Source organism: Alexandromys fortis, unplaced genomic scaffold (genome assembly GCF_014885135.2).
Source record: "Alexandromys fortis isolate MF-2015 unplaced genomic scaffold, M_Fortis_MF-2015_v1.1 scaffold_123, whole genome shotgun sequence".
NCBI classification, from domain to species: domain Eukaryota; kingdom Metazoa; phylum Chordata; class Mammalia; order Rodentia; family Cricetidae; genus Alexandromys; species Alexandromys fortis.
In genome coordinates, this window is record NW_026068003.1 from 4,621,215 (window position 1) to 4,647,527 (window position 26,313).

Sequence of the window (26,313 nt, forward strand, 5' to 3'; positions counted from 1 at the left end):
TCGAAAAGCAATCACCATCAGCCATTCTCAGAAATCACTGAGTCGATCCGGCGGTAGAATGGTATCAGATCTCAGAGGCTGTTCTAAACTAATAAAGCCAGCAGCCTGATGGAATGGCGACTGAGCCCATTGGCCTTCTCAGACCCCCTTTTAAAGGGCATGAGCCACAGGGCTCCTTGGAGCCTTTTATCTTCTGTTAAGGAAGCAGGATGTGCATGCCTGTCTGGGGTATATTTTGACCCAGGTTAGAGTTGCAGCCTTAGCTTCTTTATTTGACCTGTTATCTAAGCAGTTGTATTGACTTGTAGATCCGCCTTCCCGGTTCTCTCTTTGCACACTGTACTTTTGCTTAAACAAAACGTGTGCATTATTATGTCGGGGTTGTGAACTCGGGTGTCCATGGGGCCTGTCGAGGGGCATAGGTTACGGTAAAGGGAGTAGCAAGATACCAGGTGCCCGAGAAAAGGAGTGATAGACTAAAGTTAATAACACAGTCAGTGTTTTTTGTTGTTGTTGTTGGTGGGGGTTGGTGGTTTGGGGGGGTCTTTCTTTTTAATATTATAGGGCAAACAAAATTGTGTAGGGCCCTTGCCATTTCTAGATTAGGTAAAAAGCATAGCAGATACGTTACTTGCTTGGCTGATTGGCATTTTTGGTAATGTTTTGAGGCTGTGTGTATAGGAGGCAGGTCTTGAGTTTATATAGAATTTTCTAGTTTTATTAAATAACCTCAAGAAGGCTGATATATTTCTATTATAAGTTATGATGTCTAGCGTTATTCCGGAGCCAAATGTTCCTCAGCAAATGAATGGCTGAACATAGTCGGTAGAGACGCACAAGAGAATATTTATTGCACATTGAAAAAAGTAAAGACGTTCTGGCCCATGCCTGTTTTGCATGGGTGACCTCTGCAGACATTATGCTATGTGAAATACATCAGTCACTGAAGTACATATGGGCATGATTACATTTATATGCACAATACAGAAGAGTCACACGCAGAGATAGAAAATACCATCCTGTGGTGGTGGCTCCCAGGGACCAGATAAAAGGAACTGAGTTGGTTGGTTCGTACCCAGAGTTGCATGTTGCAAGATGAGGAAGCTCTGAAGATGAATGGTGGGGAGGTCAGCTGCATGATTAAGCAAATGAACTAACTGACCATTGGTGGATCAAACACTAAGACTGGCTAACGTGGTTATATCCTTCGCCTCTTAATACAAGTTGACATATACTGGGCGTATCCTTTATGGAGACTGCGTGGGAGAGCGGAACTTTGCGAAGAAAAGAGCACAGGAGAGGTGTGCAGCAAAAAGAAAATGACGTGACTGTGTGGAGCATAGCTTGGAGCCTATCAGATGCAAGCGGGGAGGGAGCATGTGACAGTCCACGGCTAGAGGAAGGCAATAGGGTTATTGCAGGACACAGTGAAGGAGCCAATACAAGATGAACCATTGGGCTGGCAGGATGGCTCAGTTTTTGAAGGTGCTTGCAGTCAAACCCGATGAACCAAGCTCAGTCCCACGTGATGGGACAAGAGAAGCAACTCCACAGAGCGCATGCACGCACACACACCCCATTCCCTGCCTTCTCATGAAGGAATACATGCATAAATGTAATAAAAGCTGAGAATATGGTAAGTTGTCATAAGGTAAAGATGCATAATAAAATCACCGCAAGGATGAGAAATGGTGACCCTCCCCCCCCAAAAATAGATGAAACTCAGAAGCCCAACAGCCCTGGAAAATGCATCCGAAGGTCAGTGGAGTTTCACAGGCATTCGGTGCAGCGATAACACAGCCGTCCGTTGCAGTCGTGGGCATCTTATTGTTGTTGAAGTCCTGTTTCAGTAAAACACTAATAATCGCACGTTTTAAATGAATTGCCTGTGACAGGAACTGCTGACTAGATCCCGATTGTCTGACCGTGTCCGCATGACTCAGGAGCGTATCATGTCATACATTGAAATGGTTGGAAAGTGTACAAAGGGGTACTATTCTGTGCCATGAAAAGTATGTGTAATTTAGATTTGTGTGTCCATAGGTAGGGTTTTATTGGAAGCACGTGTATACACTGTGTTTTGTTTACATTGTAACCTCTTTTTTATTCCCCCCTCAGCTAATACTACCAGAATATTTCAAGGGACCAGGATTGTGAAAACAGGCGTGGTAAGTGGAGAATGCTGGGTACACAGTCACTGTTGTTAATTTGGATGCAGTTAAAGTTCTTGCCACAAGGTGTCAGTACAATGTTGTTGAACTGCCCTCGCAGAGCGTTCAGAGACACTTGCTGTCTAAGCTAGTGCGCGAGACAGCAATATTAGTGGCTTCTGTTGTATAATTTTGTCATCATAAAAAATCTTCCCGATCTGTAATTATGTATGATTTCCTGGAATCAGATGATTCAGGGATTACTCCATCCCCAGCCCTCCACTTATGCTAAAATCCAGATGTCGTAACCCATAGCTACTGATCAGAAATTACCAGTGCTGGGGAGAATCTCAGTTGGAAACTCACTAGGCACATCCCAGCATCCAGAAAGCCCAGGATGGTAGTACCGTTACTCACATTCGACAGATGAAGAAACTGAGGCTTGTTGAGTTAAAGGAATAGGCACTTCGTCATACAGAGCGAGGCAAGGAGTCAATGCTAAGCAGGCTTTTCTGTGTTTGGTGGCACTTGGCTTTCAGAAATGAGCTTTAGAACCCATGGTCCTTAAACGGCCAGATTTTTTTTTTTAATGTTAAAGTCGCGTGAAGTTCCAAAATATGTTCCCACTGTTGTTTTGGACTTGGATAAGTGATGAGATATAATTTTGTGTTCTCTACACCAGCTCATAAGGACTGTACTTAGAGTGCTATCCCAGGACATCTCCTGGTGTTGGTAGAAGATGTCTCCCCTGAGTAACACCATAACTCAGCCCAGTTGAGTGTTGGGAAAGGATGGGCTGAGCTTAGGCCTCAGCAGTTCTGCCTCTGGCCAAGCAAGCACACACTTTGCTAAACTCCAAACTCCCTCTCACTCTGCACCTTCCCATCTTTGTACATAGAACAGGCTGCATTGCAAGCCCTGACCCCAGGGTGGCGCTGTGGCGAATGCAGTCACTCTGAAAGGCTCTGGAACTGGTCTGCGCTCAGCTTGAAGCTGCAGAGGCTTCTGTAGAGCTTGTGTCCCGAGTGTGGCACCTGCTTCTGAGCCTGCTGTTTTCCCTTTTGGTCTCCTGCCTGCGACACTGTATGAGGGTGGAGTTAACTCCATTTCGTGGTTCTCCACATCTCAGAGCTAGATAGTCACAGGCAGAAATTGACTTGAAGCATTGACTTCTGCTTCTTGCCCACAACTTCACACGCGCGCGCGCGCGCACACACACACACACACACACACACACACACACACACAAATAGTGGGCATCTGGCCGTTCTATGACTTTTTTGTTGCGTATCTTTAAGGCACTTTTAATGTTTTAATATTTAATATTTCCCCATCTAGCCCAACCATGAGCCACATCAGTAAAAAACTGAATTTAATACAGTAGTTAATTTTTTGATTCAAACTGACTATAAAGCCACTGAAATAAAACTATAAAACTTGGTTACCCTGGACTAGCCATGGTTAATTTATGAAAACCTGTAGGGTAGATGGCTGAAATTCTGAGGTTTTGCAGAGGGGCCTCACTTTGCTTCTTGATTACTGATACTGCCTTGCTTTTTCCTTCACCTCCCTTCTCCACACCCTGGGTGGCCCTTTCAGCCAACAGCCTCTCCTGCCTCTTCAGCGGACATGGCCCCCATCAGCTCCGGCTCTTCTACTTGGACATCCTCCGGCATCCCCTTCTCATTCGTTTCCATGGCAACTGGGATGGGTCCTTCCTCCAGTGGCAGCCAGGCTACAGTGGCCTCTGTGGTTACCAGCACGCTCTTGGCAGGCCTGGGCTTCGGTGGTGGTGGCATCTCCTCCTTCCCCAGTACCGTGTGGCCCACACGCCTTCCTACTGCAGCCGCAGCCAGCAAGCAGGCCGGGAGGCCAGTCCTTGCCACTACTGAGGCCTTAGCTTCTCCCGGGCCTGATGGCGACTCAGCTCCTACCAAGGACAGCGAGGGTGCGGAGGAAGGGGAGAAGGAGGAGAAAAGCGAGAGTGAGGACGGAGAGCGGGAGCATGAGGAGGAGGGGGAGAAGGACTCGGAGAGGAAGGAGAAGAGCGAAGCCACCCATACAGCGGAGGAGAGGAACCGGACTGCTCCTGCCCCCACGCCTTCTTCCCCTCACAGGACTACAGAGGAGGGGGGACATCAGACTATACCTGGGCGTGGGCAGGACCACGCCGGTCCTGCAACAGACCAGCCAGGCCAGGTTGTCCCAGGCTTGGATCCCAATGAGGACGCAGCCACCCAAGTGCCCCCAACAGCCACAGAGGAACATTATTCAGGGAGTGACCCCAGGAGGCCCGAAATGCCATCGAAGAAACCTATGTCCCGAGGGGACCGATTTTCCGAGGACAGCAAATTCATCACTGTTAACCCAGGTAGGTGGTGCTGGTCCATATTTGAGGGTCCAGGCTGCTGTGAACAAATTCGACCTATTTCTAAAAGTAGGGGGGCAGGGGGTGAGGAGTGGGGAAGCAGGTAATAATACCTTTGGGATTGTGTGTATCCCTGGCGTGTCTGTGCCTGCAGCCACATCTACTTCTCTCATCCTGTAAGGAGCATTCTCTTCGCTGGAGTAATTGCTTCCTTGTCTTTCCTTCAGAAGAACTCCTCCCTAAACACCCAAGTGAAGAAAGTAGGTGCCGGTTCTGAGACATTTGCCCATTTCTGTTCTAGTCATGGGTGCTGGTGGTGGGGGCAGCCAAAAAAAAAAGTAAACCGCTTGCCTTGAGAGCCTGAAGTCTGAGCCCCCACACCCAGGTTGTAGGAGAAACAAAGCATGGTGACATGCACTTTCAGCCCCTGCACTTGGGGTGCAGAACCAGGAAGATTCCTGGGGCTCAGTGGCCAGGTAGCCTAGCCTATTTTAAGAGTTCTGTGTCAGTGAGAAACGCTATCTTTAAAAGCCAAGCTAGATGGCACCCTAGGAACAGGGTCCAAGGTGGTTCTCAGATCTTCACGTTCACATGCAGATGACACACAGGTGTGTACACATGTGGGCGCACACATTCACACTCGTGCCTGGGCCCACACAGACATTCTTATTCCTTAGTCGTTTATTAAACACAAACATGTCTGTTTCTGGGTGGCCATTGTTCTGCCAGGCACTAGGTTGGACGTTCTGCCAGGGAAGCCCCTTTGCCTGTGTCATGGAATAGACAGAAAGATGACTGACAGCAGCTGGCTAGAGCACATTCTAGGGAGTTAGGTAGTGGCGACTTGGGAGAGCAAGCTGCTGAGATGGATTTTTTGTGTTGTTTTGTTTTTTTGTTTTGTTTTGTTTTTGTTGTTGTTGGGTTTTTTTTGTTTGTTTCTTTTGTTTTTTGGCAAGCCAGGAAAGAAACTACCCAAATGAGATGTTTGATTGTCAAAAAGTAATAGAAGAGATGGCCACAATGTTGTGACTGATAATTCTGGGGAAGATGGAGACCCACCTCAGGTGAGGAAAGAGGACATGTCCAGTCTGGGGAGTCCATGGTCCTAGCCCAAGCAGTCCTCAGGCTGGCTGTCCTCCAGCATAGCTCCACGAACTACCCGTTCCTAGCTGGGGAAGCAGGCATGGCTGGTTCGGCTTCCACTTGCTGTGCCACCAAAGGCAATGTTTTCCCTCGGTCACATGCTCAGATCGTGATGAGCCATCGTGATGCCGGAGCCGTGGCATGAGGGGCTGTTCCTGTTGCAAGGGCTTCTCTTAATAAGAAACCCCTCGTGTTGCCAGACTGCAAGGCGTTTAGCAACAATGTTTTTTTCATTTAAGCTGTTGTGAAGTTATGAGTGCAAAGAAAAAAAAAGGCAACTGGTAAATATTTATTTGCTTTTCCGCTCGTAAACATTAAAATTCATCTAAAGCTGAGATCTCGTATGTTAAGATACAACGTAGAATACATTTTCATGTTTTGAATTACTTTCCCCTTAAGGCTGCTGTGAACTAACCTCTTTCTAAGTAGGGGTCTCTCGTGGGTGTCATTCAGCATGGGGCAGTTTGGCAGCAAGGCTACAGTGGCCTTGTATAGATGAGAAGAGTGTGTGACCATTGATGAGGCCGACCATGTGCATTCCCTCTGAGAGGCTGCGGTGAACAAGTTGAATCTCTTGCATTTAAAGACAGCAAAGAGTATGGAGTCCCTTCCCGTTGTGTGCCAGGCTCTCGAGTAGGCATTAAAGTGAGACAGTGATGGAGACGTCTCTTCTCCCAGGGGGTACGTGCTCGTAGGAGAGGTATATTGAGGAGATCCCGGCAAACAAATGTGTTTAAACAGAGACCAGTGTGGGCAGTCAGCCACTCACAGACACATGGAAGAACATTCTGGAACGCTGGAGTGGCAGGTCTAGAGATCCTAAACTGGGAATGAGCTTGGATGGGATGAGATCCCTGTGGAGCAAGACCACAGAGAGGAAGGGATGGTAGTAAGGATTGAGTCCAGACCCTGGGAGAGCCAAAGTCATGAAGGTGCCTCGGTCATGCCAAGGGTTAGATTTTAATTGAAATGGCAAACCAGGGAGTTGATGCTAACAAGAGAAATTGCTCATGTGATTGGCTTTTTCTCAAGAACATTTATGTGCGGAAATGGTAGTGGCCATGTGGCCAGGTGGCTTGGGCCGGTGTGTTTCCTCTTTAAGACAAGAGATGGAGCTGGACTGAGTGGACTCAGCCTGTTTCTGAGAACAGTGCCTGCTATGTGTTTGAATTAGGAGCTGGTCATAGCTTGGGAAGCTGCAAGGCTGGGCTCCAAGACTGATTCTGGTAAGAGGAAGCAAGAGGTAGACCTCAGACTTCAGGGAAAGGGGAAAAAGACGAGCGAACCCTGGGATCCCCAAACCCAGCTTCTGGCCCCTTCCATCCCAGCATCAGAAAGCATTTATAGTTTGGCAGAAATGGCTTTTGGCGTTGACTCAGTTCCGTACCTCGACGCCCTCATTCAGTTGACCCTCAAGTGAGTTTGTGCCCAGTGACCTTGTCTGCCAAGGGCAGGTCATGAGAAATCCCCCAGTCAGTGCAGAGATAGTGCTGATAAGGCTGCCTTTTTTTTTTTTCAAGGGTGGGAGGAGAGGTTTGGAGACAGGGTTTCTCTGTGCAGCCCTGACTGTCCTGAAACTTACTCTGTAGACCAGGCTGGCTTCCAACACAGGTTCCCTTACCTCTGCCTCCTGGGTGCTGGAATTAAAGGTGTTTGTGCATCACCACTGCCCAGCTAAAGTTATTGGGACGCTCCAGAGGATTTCAGCCTGCCCGCTGTGCACGAACAACACGTGAATTTGTGGAAGTCACCTGTCCTGTTAGCGCTAAGGCGGGCTGCCAGCAGCCAAATGCCACATCACAGTGGGGACTTTGAGGAGTAGGCGTGAGTGGCTCTATTTTGCAATCTGAATGAACATTAAAGAGCGGTTCCCCGCTATCTGAAGTTAAAATGACCTGCGGGAGTTTGATAATGTAGCTAAATCGACAGGGTGTTTGTTTATCATGCAAAAATCCCCAGTTCTAACCCTCGGCACTGCACACATCCGCTGTGGTAGCACATACCTGTAATCCCAGTACTGCATACATTGACATGGTAGCACATACCTGTAATCCCAGCATTGCACACATCAAATATGGTAGCATATACCTATAAAACCAGCACTGCGTACATCGACATGGTAACACATACCGGTATTCCTAGCACTGCATACATCCGACATGGTAGCATATACCTGTAAAACCAGTATTCAGAGGGCCAGGCAAGAAGATCTGAAGTTCAAGGCCAGTCTGGGATACGTGAGACTGTCCAGGAACGCTCCTCTGCCCTGTCATCTCTGTAGTCAGAACAGCAAGGCTCATTTCTCCCTAAAACCACAGCTCATATTCTGAATTTCTGGGGATTCAAATTTGAAAGTGGTTCTGGGTTGAAATCATGAATTGGCAAACCTTGAGGAGGAAAAAAAAAAAAACCAAGTAGTAAATAATGTTCATAGGCCACAGGTCTCAGCTCTCTGGTTCTACCTTACAGCACACAGCCATGGACAGGATAGCAGTGAGTGGCTGTGACTGTATGCCAGACAATTCCGTTCCTAAAAACAGGTGGGGGGCCTGATTTGGCTCACACTCTGACCTTCTCCAGCCTCTGGTATAAAATAATAAAAAAGAAATAGTGTATGTCTGTTGTTTAATGAAGGATTTGAATAACCAGAGCAGGAACCAGCAAAGCCTCATCAGGGTGTCGTGTCCATGATCTTATGTCGTCTCCATCCATCCTGCCATGTCCCCCATCTGCTCTTCCAGCTTGGGTTTGGTTTTGTTCTAAGTGAAATAACCATCCTTTGTGTGTGAGTGGCGATTGATCTGAGAGACTTTGGGTATATGTTCTTTTCTTCCACTGTTAAGTTTTCTTCCCATGAAGTAAAAAAGTCATCGAGTCAATCTTCAGTATCTTTGAAAACTCAGTGCCCACAGTTAGCAGCGTATCCCCCAAAAGGCTCGCTTAGATTCCTTCCATGATGCTAACATGGCGACCTCGCTGAAATCCTTCTGTGGAAGTAGCGGCAAACTCAGACACAGAATCAGATGAGGCATTTCAATGAGAGGAAAGGGCCAGCGCTCACACATCACAGTGTTGAGTGCAGTAGTCAGCTCTAGAGTACCTACTGCTTCTCAGTATGGTGGTCTCGGCTCCCACCGTTGCCATTGGAAACTCCCTATGAGTCAGAAATCCTAGTTTTTGTGGAGTACTTCACTTTTTAAATTGTAAAAACTATTTGCTTTGGTATATTCCAAACTAAATGTGTCCCCAGGCCAGGTAGTAACACCCCACATTAATCCACGACTGGAGTGGTGGCTGCTGTCCTTGGGCACTGTAGTGACAGTGGTCTTGGGGTCTAGAGGGGTGTGTGTGTGTGTGTGTGTGTGTGTGTGTGTGTGTGTCCTTCAAACCTTTTCCTAGCATTCTGTAGCCCCCAGGCCTTCTAAGGATCAGTGCTGCATGGACATCTAGCCTGTGAGTCCTCATTTTAGGGGCATAGCCTGCAAAGTGGAGGCAGATTTGAAGTCAGCTGACATAGCTCCTGGGCGGTGTGCGCCAGTATAAATGTCAGAGTGCATGCCGCCTGCGAGTTCATCATTTAGGGCAGCACTTGTCTGTCTTTGCCTCCTTAGGTGAGGGACGCAACGTTTTTCAAATCACACCCTGCTTAGACTCTCCTTACTGCCTATTCACGTCTGTCTCAAGCGGGGTGCTGAAGATGATGGTCTGGGTCGGGGTGGCAAATGACAAACTTCAGGAAACATCGGATGTGGCCTGGTGTTAGGTGGCCCATGAGCTGTAAATGCTAAAGAGGGACCTAGGCACTTCCTGCCTAGCTGCTCCGCTCTAAGATGAGCCACAGTGGAGGATGCTGAGACCCAGACACGTCGCTCCTTTGAAGAAGTATAGGAAACCTTAAGTTCTAAGGGACCCAATGTTATAAAGCTAGTTACTGAAACAACACCTTGGGTTCGCACTTGCTCCTTCTGTTGAGAGCGCTTGCCTGTCACTTATCCTAAGACACTCTCTTGAGGGCTTTGCTGTCATGATTACCACCAAGGTTTGGAAGGGTAAAGGAGCATGTCTAGGGCCCAAGACGGGCTTTGTTGATCCGAGGTGCATGGAGTCTTCTTTCTCCGTCATGCTCCAGGGCTCCTGTGGACTCTGGTGCTGGTTCCCGGATTGCAGGAGGAGTAGACGTAAACATCATAAAGAGCCTTCGTCTGAAGCTGCCCGTTTTCCATTCGAGCAGAAGGTCTCACTCAGGGGTTCTGCCCCCCTCCCCGCAGGGCCATGGAAACTGTTGGGGTTGTCATGACAGGGAGCGTTCCTAGGATCTATTAGGAAAGGGCCAGGGAAGAGCGCACACAGTGCCCCACAGCGAGCGAATATCTGGCCCACAGTGTCAACATGTCAAAGTTGACAGACCTGACTTGTGGTGTTCATATCAAGTTTCCCTGAAGGAAGCTTACTTAGGGAGGAGGCAGGAGAGTCACTGATCTAAAGGCAGAAAGCCGATAACATGGCTCAGGCACTAACAGTGCCTTCTATAACTCCAGTTCCATCCCCAGAACACAAGTAGAAGAAAACCAACTTCTACAAGTTGTCCTTTGACCTTCACGCTTACACGTGAGTGCACATGCACTCTGTGCAAGCACACGTACATACACATGCATGTACACACGCACCATAAGTGTAATGTTTTCAAAAAATTAGTCTCAGAGCAAGCTCTCCAGACTAAAGAAGTCAGGAATATAGTACTGAATTCTTTGTAGGTTAGGACCTATGAGTGTACTGCATTTAAAATGCATGACAGAAAACACTTTGGGGATGCCACAAGCAGTCTTCAGTCAAGGCTAGCGAGACTGGCCACTGGTCTGCTTCTTTCTGTGAGCTATAGTCTGTGCGTCTCTGCCATCTTCCTGAGTGTTGTGGTAAGAACCAGCTCTCTGTAGCAGGGTACAGGATGCCAAACACGGTTTGGTTTCGTCTCAGAGAAGTGTTGGATCCTCAAAATTTGCTCTTCCCCATACTCCATGTGATCTTTGAACTAGGAAAGGGTGTGTAGCTCTTCATGTGAAAAACCAGACCCCAAGAAGGAGGTTGGAGTCAGGAACTGGGGTGGGAGTAGGGGCAGGATGTTTGATGTAAGGTTGTATACGGCTTCTGCCTGCACCCAGCTTCAGGACCGCATGGTGGTCCTGGTGACCTCCCTTCAGTCTTTGATGGGTATTCCAGTTGCTTCCATGTCTTAGCTATTGTGTAAACAGTGTGGCTATAATGCACACGATGGCTCGAGTGTCCCTGGTTGCAATCTGGTGGGTCAGGACTAGCTCTAATTGTGAGGCTTTGAGTCAGATTGGGAATGATTAAACACCCTCAACATTCCAAGCGCTCCCAGAGCTGACAGTTCATCCTTCGATTGTCGAGGTCTGGTACAGCAGGCCTGTGTGGAGTGGGGAGGGATCTTTGTTCATGAAAACTCTGGGCGTGGGTACAAGTAGAGACAAATGGTACTCTAGTGTGGTTTCCACATGCCACTGGGTCACAGAGCCAGGCCCTGTTAAGGCAGACTGCATGGGCACGTGCACATGGCGTGTGCTTCAAACGGATGAGCAGCTGGGCCTCTGGAACAGTAATGAAAGTAACCTCAGGTTACCAAAAAGATAAACTGGAAGATACAGATAAATCTCATGGGCTTGTAAAAGGCGTTACTGTTTCACAGTATTTTAAATAATAATGCATTAGTAAAAGTGTGGAGAAATGGGAACTGTTTTTAACACTCTTCGAGGGAAGATAAATAGACAATTGTTAGGAGAAACAGTAGAGATTGTTGTTTGAAAATTGGACCTAGAATGACCATAAAACTCGGTAATCCCAGTTTTCAGAAGCAGCTTGAGGGGGCATCTGCACATGTGGGTTTTAACCCCATTGGTCACAGGACAGACAGCCGACCCATGGAAGCAACTGGGATGCACATGAATGAAGGAAAAAGGAAGGAAGGAAGGAAGGAAGGAAGGAAGGAAGGAAGGAAGGAAGGAAGGAAGGAAGGAAAAAAGGAAGGAAGGAAAAAAGGAAGGAAGGAAGGAAGGAAGGAAGGAAGGAAGGAAGGAAGGAAGGAAGGAAGGAAATGCAACATTGCCTAGCCTTGGAAAGGAAACCCAGGGGGTGGGGGTAGGGGGCAGAAGGGAGCCAAAGAAAACCCTGCCCCACACATCCCCTGGATAAGCCTTGGAGTACATTATGCTAAGTGAAATAAGCCGTCACTAATACAACTCCTATGTGGGTCCTATGGAAGACCCCAGACCTGCCAATTCTATGTGGAACAGAGGCTGGGGAGCAGGATAGAAGGTTGTGACTCACCAAGTACCGTTTCCTCTTTGTAAGATCAAAATGTTGGGGAGACGAGCTTCCCAACATTGTTGACATGTAGCTCTACTTATATTCTTAGAAATGCCTAAGACGGTAAATTTTACATTATGTATGTACACACACACTCACTCACTCACACACACCACACACCAGCCGCAGCCACCCTTCTTCACAATGGGTGGTGTTTAATGAGGGTGTCGCTCAGAACAGCTATAGCGAAGTCACCCATGACAAGAGTAGGCTGTTTGTTGTTGACGGTGCAAACCTCGCTTCCACGTCTCTCCCTGACAAAGGAACCCTTTTCTCCACCTGGACGGTGCCCTCAGGAGGGACCTAGTCCTAGTCGCAAGGGCACCAGAGTTCCTGACCGTGGCAGGAGCTGAGCCCTTCCTCGAGGCAGGAAGCCCTTCAGCTGGGTCCATCTGATGCTCTCCGCCTGCCGCATGTAGAGTACATTGTGCTCGGTTTTTTATTTGCTTCTACTGGGATGCGAGCCAAGCCAGTAAAAGGCAAACAGCATTAATTCAGTGATGACATATGCCACTGAAAACTGTTTTTCTTTTCTTTTTTTGAATTTTTTTTAACAGAATGAAGGCACTGTACTCAATTGCTGCTGGATGCAGGGATGAAGATGGAGAGGACGGGAGGTACTTGCACTTCCCCTGCCTCCCTTCTTCAGATGCCCAGAGCCAGTTAGCCAGTTGGTTCTGAAGCAAGTGCATCCACTGAGCCTGAGACTGCATCAGGCGGGATTAGTGGCGCTAGCCGCTAGTGTCCCTGGTCAAAAGCAGCTCTGTGGGCATGCAAGGTGAACACTCAACAGTTCCTGTCCTCAGAACAGCCCATGCCTGCAATCACTCTGGTCCCTTCTGGAAACTCCTCAAAGAGTTTTGAACAAGCAGCCCCAGGATTTCATTTGCATTTGACTAGCGAATTATCCAGACATAATTAAGAGTCAGCTTTACCTAGGTAATCTGTGTTACCACCTGCTTTCCTCTGATAGAAGAAGGGCCCGGCTCTGAGGCCGCCAGTCATTTTACTCAGAGCGAGTGGCACACAAACCTGTCAGCTTGTAGCCAGCTCCACCCGATCGGAGGCCTAGGAGCTTGCGGTCAGATACACTGCCTTGGTTGAACCGAACGTGTATACAATGGTCTTCGAGGCTTGCTTTCTGCAGTTTAAGTTCTTTACCACCAGTCAGCTATGTCCAGACAAAATGAAAGGGAATTCTAGAATTTAACAATTACAGATAGGCAGACCAGGCTGCCTTTAAAATCACAGAGCACTGTTGCCTCTGCCTCCCACATGCTGGAAGGAAAGGCAGGCACTACCATGCCCCGCGGTTATGAGAATCTTGAAGAAATGTCACACTGTCTTAACTCCGCGCTGCCCGGGGAATGAATCCTCTCTGCGTCCTGACTGTATTCACATCTAACACGTGCACTAGCTGCTTAGTTAGCAGATTGACCCTGCCCGTTGTCATGGTTTGCATTTTCAGAACTAAGAAATGAGAAAAATTTTTTTTAAAAAATAAGAAAAAGCTGTCATCCCAGGATGTTCTAATTGTCCTGTTTTACTGTTATTCATACCTTACTCTGATCCATGAGTTAGACTTCATCATAAACTTTATGTATAGGAAAATCACAGCATAGATAGGTGTGCAGTGTGTGTGTGTGTGTGTGTGTGTGTGTGTGTGTGTCCTCAGGCAGCCACTGGGGGCCTGGACAGATTGTGATTCCTTGTTTCCAGAGGCAAGCAGAAGGTTTGGGGGACCAAGTTAACAGCCTGTGTGGGATGCTGTGTGTTCTTGGTAGCTCCTAGCAACTCATTCTTCCGCTAGAATCACAGATCCAAGTCAACACCTGGACAACTGTCTTTCTGGAGTAGAAAGAAAGTGATTGGTCTCCCCTGGAGGCCAGCCTTGAGACTCCAGTATTTGACCGGTGGCTTGTAATAGGCAGACTGTTCGACCCGTGTGCTTCTGAAGTGCCGAGTGACCACACACTGAGGGGGGAGTCAGGTTCAGCAACCATCCAGGGAGTGTTCGTTCCCAGTCCCTTAGGGGTTGGGCTGTTGCTGAGGAAGAGCTCAGTGATGTGACTGTTGATGCTCATAGTTCAGATGGTAGGGAGTGATGGTCCCAGTGATGTTAGGAGGGATGCAGTGATGGGGACAGGGACAACAACCAATGACAGTCAGGAGAAGTACCAGGCAGCCTTCTAAACGTTGTGTGTGTGTTCTTACTCCACAACGCAGGGGCCAGTATCATCACCTCCTTTTACAGAGGGGGAAACTGAGCCACTGAGAACTAAATAAGACTAATTATTAACAGTAGCTCACTTGTGCAGGGTTTGCACACAGATGGAGATGGTAGACGGTCTCTACATTTGCCTGGTATTGGAACACTTCTGGGCATTCTACACACATCTTCTGAATGAGTATCTCTGTGTTAGTCAAGGTTCTCTGAAGACACGGGACTGTCGGGACGAATCTGTGTATGTAAAAACTGGATCTAGGAGAGCGGCTTGCAGGTTATGGTCTGAATTATCCCACCGTGGCTGTCTCCTTACGGAAAGTCCGCAAGGCTGAATGTCTCAGCTGGTCTTCAGTGTATGCTGGGGTCCCGAAGGAGTAGGCTCTAATGCCAGTTAAGAGATTAACTTGCTGGCAAGGGAGAGGACAAACAGGCAAAGAGCAAGCGCTTTTCTCCCCACCCCCACCCCCATGTCCTTTATTTATATAGGCTGCCACCAGAAGGTGTGTCCCAGATTTAAGGTGGATCCTTCCACCTCAGCCGATCCAGATAAAAGGCGGATCGTCCCACTTGAAACGTGGATCTCAGTCAGGTGGACATGGCTACAGTTCAGCAGGGCTGGCTAGTTGGGCACTCCCCCTATACTCTCTGGGCAGAAACCCAGGGTTCAAGAGAGGAACAGATTGTGGGGATTTTCACAGGAAATGGCATCCCCTTCCAGTCCGTTGATGGACAAGAGAAGACAGTGCCGTAAAGTTGGCGGCAAGGCTGACTGTCTCGCAGACCATTTTGAAATCTAGTCCAGCCCTGTGTTAGGTGTTTAAAGAAAGCCCTGCCACAGGCAAGGATTGAAATCAAGTGGTGTTGGAATGCAAGTGTCTGCCGACTGAGGTCTCCTGTATGACAGACACTGCCTTAGGGGACAGTGTCACACAGCACCTCACAATGCTAGGAAGAAGTGGGTCAGCCCAGCTCTACCAAAGCTGGTTGCGAATTCGAGGACTTACCCTGTCAGACATTGAGGAGCCCCTCGTCACCACCCAGTGTGGCCGCGGGCCTTTGTGAAGACTGGGTACAAAGCTGGGTTGTCTTGTGAAGGCTGAGGAAGGGGTGGACAGAAACATCAACATAGACGACCCACACTCAGTTTCAGGACAGCTAGTGTGCCACCGAGCCTCACAGCCACCGCTACTCCTGTGTCCGCCCTAAAGCCAAGAAAATTCTCGAGTTTTACAGGTTTTAGAATGGCGGCAATACCAGTGACTATTGAGAACTGATTATTGGGGGACCACAGGCAAGAATCCGCAAAAGGCTCTGAGCACCCCCAGTTCCTGAGGGTTTCCCGGGGTACAAGCAGAACTGATGGGTCATGTGGCCTCTGCGGCCAGCCGTCCTGACTCTCCTCCCATTAGCAGCACCTCTGGGTCTTTGAGCCCCACCAGCAGCCAGATAATTGTCTGGCTGAACTGACCTCTGTTGGAACCCTGCCAAATTATTCTCATTTGTACCCCTGGCTCCTCTAGGGTTGTTGCTTTGCACTTAAGGCAGTGTGTGGAGCGTGAAGGTGAGAATGTCTGCCTTGTACTGTGAGAACTAAAGTCTCTGACCTTCACTCAGCCTCGGAGACCCCAGTTGATTGACTTCTACTTTTCCATCCTCGTCCCCCCATACTTACGCTCCCCCAATCACATGGCCTCTGTTCCGAGCACACTCACCTGGCTAACTTCTCTTCACTCTGTAGTTTTTGCTCTGAACCTCACTCCCCTGGGACGGTGTGAGAACTGGCCTGAGCCTTTGTACTTCCTTCCCCCGGCACCATGGTAGTGGTGCTGTGATCAGCTCTTCAGAGGTTGACCTCCTAACTGGTCCTCCCGGCAAAGGCTGCTTGTGGGTGAGCCTGCATTGCCACCCTACCCTCTGAAGTGTGTCTTCAGGGAAGTGGCGGATCCAGAAGGCATTCCAGAACACTGAGAGGCTTCCAGAGGCTTGAATCAGTCAGGGTTGCTGCCTGCCTGTCCTTTCTTCAGTGAGCTGGGGAGCACCTGGGCAGTCTCTGCTTCAGGAGCCTAAAACTAAACACAGAGGTAATGCAGCAAAATGCATTGGATCACACAGGAGCACACCTTGAGGCCAGGAGTCTTGCCTCTTTAAATATCTGCTCCCAAGGCCTATTTTCTCTTTTTTGCTTGACCCATCTCCCCTCCCTGGAAACACAGCTTGATTAGCCCTGCGTTTAGTTCATGTTGCCAAGGGATACTTCCGGACTGGCAGTGTCCTGGCCTTTTTTTTTTTTTTTTTTTTTTTTTTTTTGCCAAGCAGGTGGGATACTTGCTGTTCCTAAGACAGCTGTTGGGCAGCCCCGGAGTGTTGGGTCTTCCCTCAGAGGTCAGTGTTAATCCTGTCGCTGGCTGCTTCTGTGCATGTGGGCTGCTCTGGGCTGTATCTCTGTCTCACTCACATCCCTACACCTTCCCAGGCATCTGCCCCATAGTTCAGGGGAGACGGGGCTGTCCTTCTAAGGCTTCTAAAGATAGCAGATGCTGGAAGAAAGAACGGCTGGGTAAGAACTATTGGGTGTCCAGGGAGAACAACCCTGGTTGCAGGTTTGCCATGTAGTTTAGAGGCAGGAGTGTGTGTGCTGTGATCTGGGGGAAGCTGATTCCTTATCCTCTCTTGTCTTCCTTTCTGAGCCCCGAGTGCTATTTCCAAGTGAACCCGAAGTTCCCTCTGGGTGGAGAGCATCCTTGGAGTGAAGCTGAAATCTGTCTTCTACAGAGCTCTCCTAATACATCCCCTTTAATCTCCCAAGCAGATCAAGCCTACAGGCCATTAAAGAGTACCCCACCTGCAGAAGAGTGGGTTAGGACAGCCATCTGCCCTTCTTGCCCTGCGGTGGCTCAGAGTGGCAAGGGCTCGGGCTCTCCCTGGAACAGAGCTCAGCATCATGCCTTGCCTGCTGGCCTGTCACACCTGTCCCCTGACTGGCTTATTTCTCTCGCAGCTGAGAAGAACACCTCCGGAATGATAAGCCGCCCCTCCCCGGGGAGGATGGAGTGGATCATCCCCCTGATCGTGGTCTCAGCCTTGACCTTCGTGTGCCTGGTCCTTCTCATCGCTGTGCTTCTGTACTGGAGGTGAGTGAGCAGGGGGCTGCCAGGTATTGAGGTACTGGAGGTGAGTGAGCAGGGGGGAGTTAAACATGGGGCCTCTGTCTTCAGAGTGCTGAAGCAGTGAGCGTTTGAGTCTTGTGTCTCTGACCTGGAGACTTTGTTTATTTTGGTCTCGGGACGATGGCACAGGCCAGCACTGCATCCGAGGTCCAAGCATTTGTGGTAAACTCCACTGGAGAACCCGGGAGATCTCTACTCAGACCCCAGCTCTGCTCCCTGCTGGGTGCAGGCCCCTTAAAGTATTTCGTAGCCTTTTGGTGAGAAGGAAATTGGGTGATGGCAAACAGTTTCTAGGTCGTGTGGCACTAGGTATGCAGAAGGCTTGTGGCCAGCCTTCCCTTATCACTGCTCTAGAGAGTTTTCACTGTGTCCCCCAAGGAGCCAGCTTGGAGCCTTTTCAGAGTTTTCAGCTAGATTCTCAGCTCCTTCAGTGGAACAAGTGGCCTTCATCACTGGTGAACAGGGTTTAGCAGTGCGCTCCTTAGTTTTTCTCAACTTGACCCAAACTAGGCGAGTCACCTGGGAAGAAGGAGCCTCAGGTGAGGCATTGCCTCCGTTAGACTGGTTGGTGTGTTGGGGGGGGCATTTTTTTTATTGCTGATTGATGTAGATGTGCCTGGCCCACCATGCCATCTCTGGGCAGACAGACCTGGCTGTAGAATAGGAATAGCTGAGAAAAAAGCCAGGGTGGGAAAGGGTGGGTAAGCCGGTGCTCAGCTGTCTTCCCTGGTTCCCACCTTTGCTCAGCTTTAGTTCCCGCCCTCATTTCCCTCAGTGATGCCTCCAGTAGAGATATTCAGTAAACCAAGCAAACCCTCCCACCCACCAAGTTGCTTTTGGTCATGGTGATCTTCACAGCCATAGAAAGCAAACTAGGGCACCAGCGTAATGGTTCATTTTGATCATCCACTTGGTTGTATTAAATGCTTAGGAAAGATCCACCCTGAAAGTGGGCAGCACTACCCGAGGGGCTGGCATCCAGCCTGAACACAGAGAGGGAGAGGAGAAAGCTGGCGGAGTGCTCGGATTCCCTTCTCTACTGATTGGTGGAGAGGAAGTCGCTTTATGGCCCTGCTACCACATCTTCCCTGCAGTGAAAGACGACACTCAAACTGAGAGCCCAAATAATCTTTCCTTCCAAAGCTGACTCTGGTCTTGTTGCTCATGGCAACCAGGAAGGGAGCAAAAGAGCCCGTGGCCCCAAGTATAGCTCAGATCCTCCTCATCTTCTTCCCATCAGTTCTCTTATGTTTGAGTCACGACATCTTGTTGAGACAAAGCAACAGCATCAATCAGTGGCTCAGCCCTCATGGCCTTAAAGCAATAGCGAGTATCAGTGGCTTAACCTTTGTGAACTTAAAGCAATGTCAAGAGTCAGTGGTTCAACCCTTGTGGCCTTAAAGCAGCAGTGAGACTCGGTGGCTCAACACTTGTGGCCTTCTGCTGTGGTGGAGACAGGCAAGAAAGCAACCTCTAAGATATTCCTCAAAGAGTTCCATGTGTGAGCTGGAGAAAACTACCTCTGGGAAGAGGCCAGGTCATGCTGGGACCTAGAGTTTCGCATTCTGAATGCTCGGAGGGACCATGAGCATCCTGATTGGGGCAGTCATCTGAGCAGAGACCTAAATGATGGGTTCCATCTTAGCCCAACCAATGCCTTTTCTAGCATAGGTGGCAGCAAGTGGAAAAGCCACCCCCATGTTACAGAAATAACCAGTAAGTGGGTATGACGGTCGCATTGTAGCACTGGGGAATGTCAGAGGCAGGCCAGGGCAAGAAGGGTTGGGTCTAGACAGCCTTTTAGCCTTTGGACCTTTTTTCATCCTGGTTTTTTTTAATACAGTGTTTCTCTGTGTAGTCCTGGCTTTCCTGGAACTCACTCTGTGAACCAGGCTGTCCTCAGACTCAGAGATCCCCCGCCTCTGCCTTGTGAGTGCTGGGATTAAAGGTGTGCACCGCCACTGCCTTGCCTGGACACTGATGTGAGTGGGGATATCTAGGAAAGAGTGTTGTGGTCTTACTTTAGAATTACTTGCTGTTGGGTTAAGCAGAGACAGTGAGGAAGAACATTCAGTGGCCAGGAAAGGCGTGCCAGGGACAGTGTGAGTTGAGCATCCATCACCACACGTGTGCTTGGAGGGAAGGCTCAGCAGAAAGTGAGGGCATATGGGTAGCTGTGTGCCCTCAGGTCTGTTCTCAACTGAGCAGGACAGGATACTTTTCTCTGGCTTCCCCAGGTATGTGATGATAACTCCCCACATGGGAACATGGCACAGTGGTTCTCAACCTCCCTAACACTGCCACCCTTTAATACAGCGCTCTGGGTTTCAATGATTCCCCAACTATAACATTATTCAAAAAAACCGTAATTTTGCTACTGTTATGACCATGATGTAAATATCCGGTATGTAGGAAATCTGATATGTGTTCTCCAAAGGGGTCATGGCCTGCAGGCTGAGACCTGCTGGAAAAGCTCTACAGCTGCCACTCAGCTGACCGTGTTCTCCAGTCCTGCCATGAAGAAGCATAAGGAGGCCGAGGCGGGTGAAGTTCTGAGTTCGAGGCCAGCCTATAGAGTGAGTTCCAGGATAGCCAGGACTACCCAGAAAAACCCCCGTCTTGAAAAACCAGGAAAAGGCAAAAGCAGCAGTGTCTGGTGGAGCCGTGTAGGATGGGGCATACCTATAATTCTAGCATTTCGATTTTGAAGACAGAGGCAGGAGGATTGCAACTTCAGGGTCGGCTTGTACTGAGTAGCAATTTTGTGGCAGCCTGGGCTACATAGGAAGGGGGTAGGAGGGCACTTGTACTGGACAAGTCCCGGGAAGGAAAACCAAAACAGCTAGACTATCCCAGACTGTATTCTCTCACGAATCATGGAGACAGAGAGGGGCTGGGAGCAGAGCAGCAGGGACAGGCACAAATAATCCGGTGTCTCCTGAGCACCCGGATTCCAAAAGAGCTTGGTCCATAGGATGGACAGCTCTAGGTCATCTACTGTCCTCGGATTGCTTTCCCTAAAGATTGAAACAACTATTTTGTTTCTGAAAAATTCGGTTAGTCCAAATGGAAAATAGATTAACAGTTCATGCCAAAATATTGTTACTTTCCCCCTAGCTTAAAGTGCACAAAAAGAAAAAAATGGCTATAAAAGAAAAAAAATCCTAACAGCAGGAAAAATGAAATTGAATTCATGCTAAGATGGGTCCATTGGCAAAGCATGAGAACAGCCCAGAGGGGACAAGGGCCCTTTTCCTGCCCAGCTTTTTCCCTGTGGTTAATATGAAAGGAGCAGCACGAGGCGGCTCCCATAGAGAACTGGCAAGCACGACAGAGACTCGTGTCCCCGTGGTGGTGTGGCTTTGAAGCTAGGGTAGCCGTGCAACTCTGCCTCTTCAGGCATGGAGGCAGGGTGGCCGAGGTGACTGACAAAGGGACTTGACATAGGCAGAGCGGCGAGGCTCATCCAGACCTCCAGAATCACGTCCTCAGGTGGCGAGTTGTGCGCCCGCAGCGTCAGCCCACGATGACTGCAACCTAACCCCAGGACCAGTATTTTGTAGCCAGGGTTCTAGCTTGAGTACGGTCGCCTGGCGCTGTTGACGCCGCAACTTAACCATACATTAAAAAAAGAGTGTAACAATGAATCCCAGGGTCTGTGGATTTTCTCTGTTTCCTGTTGTACAGTTGAAGAGTGTAGTAATGTTCCTTAGGTCCACCTTGAGTGCCAGGCACTGTGCCAAACCCTTGGGCGGTAGCATCTCCTGCAGTTTATGCAGATCGGTGTGGAGGGTGGGAGGTGTTGAAATAAGGAGCGGCGGGGCTGCGTCCCCAACACCCCGGCCGCTTGGCTAGCTCATGCCCGAAATAACAACACGCAAACTGTATTCATTTAAGACCTGCTTGGCCCATGAACTCTAGCCCTTACAGGCTAATTCTCGCACCTGGACTAGCCCATTTCTAATAATGTGTGTAAGCACCCCAAGGTGCGCTTACCGGGAAGATTCTAGCCTCTGTCCATCCTGGGAGAGTTGAGCATGGCGTCTCTGCTCCAGCAGAGCTGTCCGGTCTCTCCGGGAGCCGAGCAGAGTCTGACCTCACTTCCTCTTCCACCCAGAATTCTATTCTGTTTCCTCCTCCCATCTATCTTTTAACCTATCAGGGCCAGCCAAGCAGTTTCTTTTATTGCTCAGCCAATGAAATCAACAGATTGATATATGACACTCCCACATCAGGGAGGTCCTTTCCTTTCTTTGGCCTGGGGGGAGAAAGGGGCCTGAAGTTTGTTGACTGGCTGCTGTGAGCCAGGCAAAGCCCAATATCATCAGAGCGCCCTTTGGTTGTAAATTGACAGGCAAATCAGATTCCCTTAAGCCCAAGCCAGGGGGGGGGGGACTATTATTGATTCATTTCACTGAAAGTTCCAGGGGCATCAGGTGTGACCAATTTTGGAAGAATAAGGATGTGGCTAGCCGGTGTGGTTCTTTCTTCATAGGAGCCCTCTGACCTATGCTAGATGTCCATCCTTCCATCCCAACAGAAAAAGACTTTGTCATCTCACAGTTTCCGTGAGGCCCCCAAATGGTGTGTCTCATGTCTTACTTTGATCATCTGGCCATCTGCAGAGTCTTCTGGTGGCTGAAGGATGGACTGTGCCCATTATGCTTGGGTTTAGCGCTGGAGTCCAAAATTAGCCTTACCACTATTATCCTCAAAAATATGAGGTGAAAGCTGGCTGGAGGTAGTTTCTCAGGGGGACTGCCCAGGCTTAGAAAGGCGGCTGGTTTAGAAGGTTCAGCTAAGTATTCGGTTATTTATTCAATTATGAAGCCATCTCTGTCGTTGCATGGGCATGGTCTTTTGTATGCAACGTCCTGCTGTTTATATAATGCTTATGGAGTCGGTACCATGCATCGTCATGCATTGTGGTGTGCTTGTGATTCAGTCACAAAGCCCCGTGGCCCTCAGCAGTCATTAGAGTTGGGTGTGTGACATACTGAAGTTCTAGAAGGCTAAGTGTGCATCGGGCTTCAGTGCAGCTCGGGAGGAAAGTCAGGTACAGGAGAAGCTCCCCAGGAAGCTGACAGCTGAACGGCTAGAAGCCAGAGGAGGAAGCTGAAGAGCAATGGGCCTGGAGAGGGAATAACCTCCAGCAAGCAGATGCACTGACTGTCATGGGAGCAGATCGCAGGGACAGCAGAGGCACTGGAGGTACCACCATGCGAAGAATGACCAAAAGACATGGGGGGGGGGCTGCAGGCGCAGGAGGCAGCACCCGAGAGAGGCAGTAACCGTATAGTGCTGAAGTAGGAGCACAGGTCAAAGCCTGGATTTGAAGCCAGACCCCGTCAAAGCTGTAGCGCCTGGGAATAGTGCGCATGTATTCTTAGCAAAGGTTACTCTCCTTCCCAAAGGATGAAATTTGGTTCTGGGCAGCTGAAAAACTCTTGTATATAAACGTGTGTGTGTGTGTGTGTGTGTGTGTGTGTGTGTGTGTGTGTGTCAGATGTATAAAAGCTATTTTGGGCTTGGAAATCAGAGGACTGACCATCCATAGTGGGAGCCTAGGGACATACTAGAGAGAGGTCAATAAGAAGTACCACTTTCAAAGAAGATCCATCTTCCAATGTCAGTCTCCTTACCTGTCGAGTCGTTAAGAAACATGCCCCTGAGTGCACATAGGCAGGCCCTAGAGGCTGTGAGAAACGTCTGCCCCGTGTAGCAGATGGGGACCTAGTACACACGTGCCATGGTATTTTTCCAGATCTGACTTTAAGGAGAAATAGAAACATAATTTGGGGTCCTGTATCCCTAAAAGTGTTTGGAAGTGATCAAATGAAATCTATAGATGGAAATAAATATCTTTTGTTTCAACAATTAACTGTGCATAGTTCCCAGTAATCTCATCATAGCATAAGACAGCATTTGAAAAAAAAAGTTAGGAATCTCCTTCTAAAGTTTATTCTTTGGAATGATCTCCTTATGCACAGTAGCCTGGAAATAGCTCAGTCATCAATTTAGAGCTAAGTGTGGTATGAATGTAGGTTAACCAACTGAGCAGAACTCCTTTGAGCCAAAATGAAAGGGTGACTATAAAGTTAATAAAATTGGTTCAGGTGATACTCCTAATGAACCTACAGGCAATTCCAGACGAGGGTGTCATGGAGTAGGAACAGAGTAAAGGCAGGCCCCTGCACCCCCCCCCCCCACACACACACACCTCTGGAAAGAGCTGCAAAGCCTGAGAGTATCCTTGCCTGCTCAGGGCTGGTTGGATTCTTGGAGTTTTATTAGCAGCTGTATCATCTGGTACCTACCAAAGAGAGGCATGTGTACTTGTCACCCACGTGAAGTCGGTCAGGGTCAGGTCCTCCTCCCTGGTGCCCCAACTTTCTGCAATTTGTGCATGAGAAATGAGAATTAACTTAGCCCCGAGGGACACCTGTATTTATGAAATACCACCATACGTGTCTTTGAGTAATCAGCCAGTGACTCTGTCATACCAACATGTGTCTCCAAAAGGGACAACCTCATTACTTCAGATTTGCTCAAACAAACAAACAAAAGTAATGGGCACAGACTTTAGAGAGATCTGGGATAGAGTTCCCCTGGGACTACTGAGGAGCCATGGGGGACTGTTGAGGAGCAAACGCAGCTGGTGATATAGATCTACAAAGGAAAATATACTTTGTAATACTGTAGCAGAGGTGTTGCAAATAGGATGCTACAGTTTGCTCTTGGAGCAAAGGAAAACCCCAAATCTGTAGCAGTCCAGAAAGTACAATGAAGGCAGAGAGACATGCATGCAGGGTGGTTGGGACAAAGGGCAGGGTGACAGACCAGGACATAGAAAGGAAATCACCCGAGTTAATGCTCGGCTCCTTCAGTGAACGGCACGCAGTTGTGCGCATGAGAAATATTACAGATCTCACAATCTGTTTCAGTGGCTCAGAGCTTTTGCAAATGAGTCAGAACAACTTAAAAAAAAAATAAAAAAATAAAATCAAGAGTTCTTGAAGATGCCGGAAAGGGAAAATGTGCCATTTTGGCCTTCCTATTCTAGATGGCAACAGCGCAGGCTTTGAATCGATAGCAAGGAAGCTCACTGCGAGAACTATGGGGCAAGCTGCTTGTGTGGCATTAATGCCCTGAAAATAGTGAACAGCACAGCTGCTGCCACTCAGAAGTGGGACCTTTCAGATGGTACCTTTTCGATTTGCATAATTTGAGGAGGATGCTAGGCGAGCCGCCAGGTGCCTTGGTTCGGGCCACTTGTTGAGCATCCGTGCTGTGGTACAGATTAGCTACCTGGAGCCAGGCATCAGTAAACACCAAGAATTGTGACTGTCTTGAAGGTGGGTTTTGTTTGTAAGTTGCTTTTGTGTTCCTTAATACCTGAATAGCACAGATTTTTTTTAAATTAACTTTTTATTTTGTTTTGTTTTATTGCCTCCGGCCAAGTCATGGTATAGACCTTTAGTGTGTGGATCCTGGATTTGAACCCAGCCGACCTGACTTCATAACCCACTATTATATGTGCTACATGTGGGGGCGGTATTCATGCAGAGACCAGAGGAGGCCACCTGATGCTCGTTTTTATGATCAGAGACATGACCACTCTCTGAGCCTACAGCTGGTCGTGTGTCACACAAGCCCTGATGGTTCTCTGTTCTGCCCTAAATTAGCACTGTGGGGTTTAGAGTCAAGGGTATACCTTTATTCATGGGTGCTGGGATAGGAAACAGGCCCAACAAGTGTTCTTGCCCATTGATCCATCTATCCGGACCCCATGGGCCACCATCTTAACTGTTAGATTCTGTTGCCCCAGATCAGGGCATAGCATGCATGATAGGAACAATTTATGCCTTACGTAACTTGCTTTCAGTTATTCCTTACGTAGCTTGTTTTCATGTCTGCAGGTCATACAGACACTGTGGGCATAGGAACCGTTTAGCTACTACTGTGTGAGGTTTGCACAGTAATGACCACGTGGCCTGGAGGCTTAGCTAGGAATCACCTTGGGTTCTGAATTTGCCGTAATAAATTAGGTGGACGGCGTTTTTGAGAAACAGTTATATTTTCAGGTGTTCTGGGGACTCGGTAATGATGTTCACATTCAGTTACATCTCTGTGAGTTTGAGAATTTGATGTTGAATAATATCACCTACTTTGGCTTAGTCCCAGCTGATGAATGCAGAGATTAGTTTAGTATCTTACTGACCGTAATTCTAGCTTAGAAAGGGACTTTGCAGAAGCACAAAGCAGCTTTACTTCAGATAGGCTCAGCTAGCTTCATGGATTCTGGGATTGTAGGGCGTGAGCTTTGTAAGCAGAAACTGTGGCCTCCAATCCCTAGTAGTACTAAAGTTGGATACTGAGAAGCCTTCTCTAATCTGGTAAATTCACATTCCCTCTTGATCATGTGACTGAGACCATACGACCAAGTCGGTTGTAAACTTTGTGGCAAGTCCGCTCATGTCAGTGAGTCGTATCTGCAGATAGAAAAAGGCATTTGCTTGTTTGTTTGTTTGGTTTTAACCAAGTTCCATCTTTAGACCTTTTAGACGTGTTGGTGGGCTCCTGGTTAAGAATCCGGTTCATGAACACGAGTGAGTTTTGTTACCGTTGCAACATTTGTCTTCTGGATGCTCCGTGGGAGACAGAGTGGAGAGGATGCGAAAGGGTCCTCACGGCAGCTGTGTAGGGGATTTGTACGGGTGCAGCGGAGGCTCAGGCAGGCAGAGACACGTGGCCAGAGAGCGTGGGCACATGAGAACAAGGCACGTGTGCTCGCAGCGTGGCCAGTCACGTGCACTTCTCTGGAAAGTGGGTCTTTCCTGCAGTTACACGGTAGTGACCATGGCAGGCAGAGGATCT

At 48.6% G+C, this 26,313-nt stretch overlaps 1 protein-coding gene across 3 annotated transcripts in view; it reads left to right on the plus strand.

Moving 5' to 3' along the window:
- Ptprg (protein tyrosine phosphatase receptor type G) overlaps positions 1-26,313 on the plus strand; it is a 672,889-nt gene that overhangs the window by 581,606 nt on the left and 64,970 nt on the right. For all 3 annotated transcript variants that reach the window (XM_050161098.1, XM_050161099.1, XM_050161100.1), the window contains 3 exons: positions 2,119-2,168; positions 3,750-4,521; positions 17,268-17,400. In XM_050161098.1, the coding sequence (XP_050017055.1) occupies positions 2,119-2,168; positions 3,750-4,521; positions 17,268-17,400 (955 nt within the window). The remainder of the gene's footprint in view (positions 1-2,118; positions 2,169-3,749; positions 4,522-17,267; positions 17,401-26,313) is intronic.